Source organism: Suricata suricatta, chromosome X (genome assembly GCF_006229205.1).
Source record: "Suricata suricatta isolate VVHF042 chromosome X, meerkat_22Aug2017_6uvM2_HiC, whole genome shotgun sequence".
Lineage (NCBI taxonomy): Eukaryota > Metazoa > Chordata > Mammalia > Carnivora > Herpestidae > Suricata > Suricata suricatta.
Genome location: NC_043717.1, coordinates 107,847,343 through 107,850,400, shown reverse-complemented (window position 1 = coordinate 107,850,400; position 3,058 = coordinate 107,847,343). Strand labels below are relative to the sequence as shown.

Genomic DNA, 3,058 nt, shown 5'->3' with positions numbered 1-3,058 from the left:
CAAAGTGCACAGAGTGAGGAGAACACGAGAGCCTTTTCATTTTAAAAATGTTTGGAAATATGTACAACTTTGATACAGTTTCAGGGTGCTCCGGACACCCACGGCCGCTTCATGTAAACCACTGACAATTTCTAGAGCACTTTGAAGAGACTACGATATGACCATGACCCAATTGTGTGATTAAACCTAACGAGGGCAACAGACGCGTCTCCAATAAGAGAGGCGTCCGTGACGGCGCTCCCTACTCTAAGGTGTTCACAAGGAGACAGAGGAACAGTTTTTTTTTTTTATTCATCCTCCTCCTCCTCCTCCTCCTCCTCTTCTTCCTCCTCATCTTCTTCATCTTCCTCTTCCACCTTTTTCCGGGCAACTTTTGCAGGACCCTTGGCACCATCAAACTTTCCTTTAGACTTATAGTCGGCGACATCCTGGAAGAACAGGGACACACACATTCCAAATGAACAGACAAGCTGTCCCACAGCCGTTTCAGGAAAGGCAAGAAACCTGGCGGCCCCACGTCAGAATAAGGAAGCAGGGATGGAGAACAAGACCGAGCTGCTCTCTGAAGTAGTTTTCAGATACACACGCATTTGGTTCTAAGGCACTCAACTTTAGAAGTCAACGGGGATCGATAGCACCGCCAAATCCTCTGCCCGTGGCAGCCATGTTATCAAGATCTTTAAACCTGCCTGAAGTCGTCCTGAAGACCACATTCCCTCAGAGGCATGAACACCAGCACTCGTGGCTGCTCTCGCAGGGAGATGGGCCCTTGTGAGCTAAGTACTCAGCCCACCAAGGCAGCCTCACAGCCCCCACCCACCCACACCCAGGGTGGCTGACTGCCTACCCGTCCAGCCCGGTGGCCCAGGGACACCCTGGTGTGCCTCACCTTCTCATACTTCTCCTTCAGCTTTGCCGCCTTGTTGTTGTAAGGCTGCTTTTCACTGTCACTTAAGTTATTCCACATCTCACCCAGCTTCTTTGCCACATCTCCAATGGAGATACCAGGGTTGGTAGACTTGATCTTGGGGCGGAATTCTGAACAGAACAGGAAGAATCCAGACCTCGAGGGAGAAAATTGTATACATTACATGAGAACCCACAAAAACACGAGCTTAAGCCAAAATCCCGTTCCTGAGCTCACATTATTTCCTACACTATGACACCTCCCTAAAGTGAACAAATGTGTGATACCATACATACAATGTTACAAAGCTGTACTTCCAGAATGTTTAAGATGCTTCAGAAATACCTGGTGGTTTCTTGGTCTTTCAGTTATCGGAAAAGGGACCCCGGCATGCAGAGCTGGGCTGCCTCCCTCCCAACAGAAAGGCCAACAGGCAACCAGAAGCACTTAGCTCACAAATACCTCAGCCTTAACAGCAGACTTCCCAGGCCCAGTATTTTAAAGCCCCAAGTATAGGATGCTTTGTGGTGTATCTCAACATTTTTTAGGTAACATGTCTTCTTAAAAATCCTTCAAGTAGAAGGAAAGCTCTTTACTGTTATCCTGAATCCTACAGTCACTTACGGTGGCCTTTTGGGAGCATTAGGGTCCTTCTTCTTCTTGCCTCCCTTAGCTGGTCCATAATCCTTCATTTCCCGATCATAGCGCACTTTATCTGCCTTTGCCATTTCATCAAATTTAGACTTCTCTTTCCCAGACATTGCCTGCAAAGAACAGGACCTGTTAAATTCCTCGGGGCAGTGAGCAGGCCTTAAACTCTTGCCCAGCTTTAAAAAACAGAAGCACACACACAATTCTAAAGACAGGCAAGAGGAGCCTAAGGGGACGAACACAGCCCCCTGGGGCGGCTCTGAAGGTGAGTGACTCCCCGCCCACGGAATCCAACTAAGACTACCTTGAAGGACACAAAAGAAAAGTACCTTCCACCTCTCAGAGCACTTCTTGGAAAATTCTGCAAAATTGACAGGGACCTCTGGGTTTTTCTTCTTATGTTCCTCTCTGCATGTCTGCACAAAGAAGGCATAAGCAGACATCTTGCCCTTTGGTTTCTTGGGATCACCTTTAGCCATCCTGACTGTGATGGATGAAAGAAGAAAGACAAAGAAAAACAAATACAATGAGTAGAACAGACCTCCGAGATATACCGAAGGCAGAGCAAAATTAAAATCAAGGTTGCCATGAGGAAACAGACCCCCACGCAATGCCTGATGCCACTGGCAGCTGAAGGCAGAGTGGGGAGGAAATCAGCTTCACTGTCGCTTGTCATTTAACTTTTGACCAGCATGAAGCGCGCTGGTTTGCGAGTTACTTCTCCGAGAGCGATCAAGTTCTCCAAATGGAACCGACCCAAGTAGGGTGGCTCAGCGCTACATTCCGATTCCAAGCTACTACTACGTTTGCAAAACTAGAACCACAAAGTGGGAAGGGCGCCGGGAGGACACCTTTGTAGGGGTGCCGGCGGGTGACTTAAGGCTAGCTGTCAACTGTTTAACTCCTGTGTTACAGAAATATGGTCACCGCTGCTAAACACGAGATCAAGGCATAACTGTAAATAGGGACCATTTGAAATTGTACTACTGTTGATGCGTTCTGGGAATGTCTTTTGCAAGAAAGGTGATCTGGCAAGTGAGCAGCTATCCCTGTACTAGGAGTTCAAATCCGTCACTTTGTCATTCTCTAAAGGGGGAGGGATACCAAAAGGGCTAGTCTTGCTCATCTGTAAAGCGGAACGCAGGTCCAGCCAGGAATACTTTCTCCAAAGTTTCCGAATAAAAATGCAGCTGTAGCGTGTCATCGTCCCTGTCCCACCCCCCAGCTTCCCGCCATCTTTTCCTTTTCCCACACCCAAGGTCATCATGCAAAACTAAAGCGCTCCCCTTTCCAGGGACCGAGCGAGGGGTTGCGTTAGGGCCCCGCAGTGGCTGTGCGGATGGGGCAGGACGCGGCGCAGGGGAGCCCGGGGCTGGCAGCGGGCAGCCGGGCTCGGCCCCGTGCTGGGTCACCCGGACACCCATAATTCACCTTCCATTTTGTCAAAAGCTTCGTGATGAAAGAAACTGCCCCTGAAATCCCCCGCTGCCACCCCCGGGG

At 49.3% G+C, this 3,058-nt stretch overlaps 1 protein-coding gene across 2 annotated transcripts in view; it reads right to left on the bottom strand.

Moving 5' to 3' along the window:
• HMGB3 (high mobility group box 3) overlaps positions 1–2,065 on the bottom strand; it is a 2,350-nt gene extending 285 nt beyond the window's left edge. The window contains exons 1-4 of one of the 2 annotated variants that reach the window (XR_003905043.1): positions 1,888–2,065; positions 1,532–1,671; positions 890–1,064; positions 187–428 (exon numbers count right to left, since the gene is read on the bottom strand). Coding sequence is in view for 1 of the 2 variants with exons in the window: in XM_029929945.1 (XP_029785805.1) it covers positions 288–428; positions 890–1,064; positions 1,532–1,671; positions 1,888–2,037 (606 nt within the window). In the remaining variant the exon portion in view is untranslated. Of the gene's footprint in view, positions 1–14; positions 429–889; positions 1,065–1,531; positions 1,672–1,887 lie in introns of those variants that run through there. The other variant, XM_029929945.1, reaches the window with a different exon arrangement.
• Between the last annotated feature and the right edge of the window lie 993 nt (positions 2,066–3,058).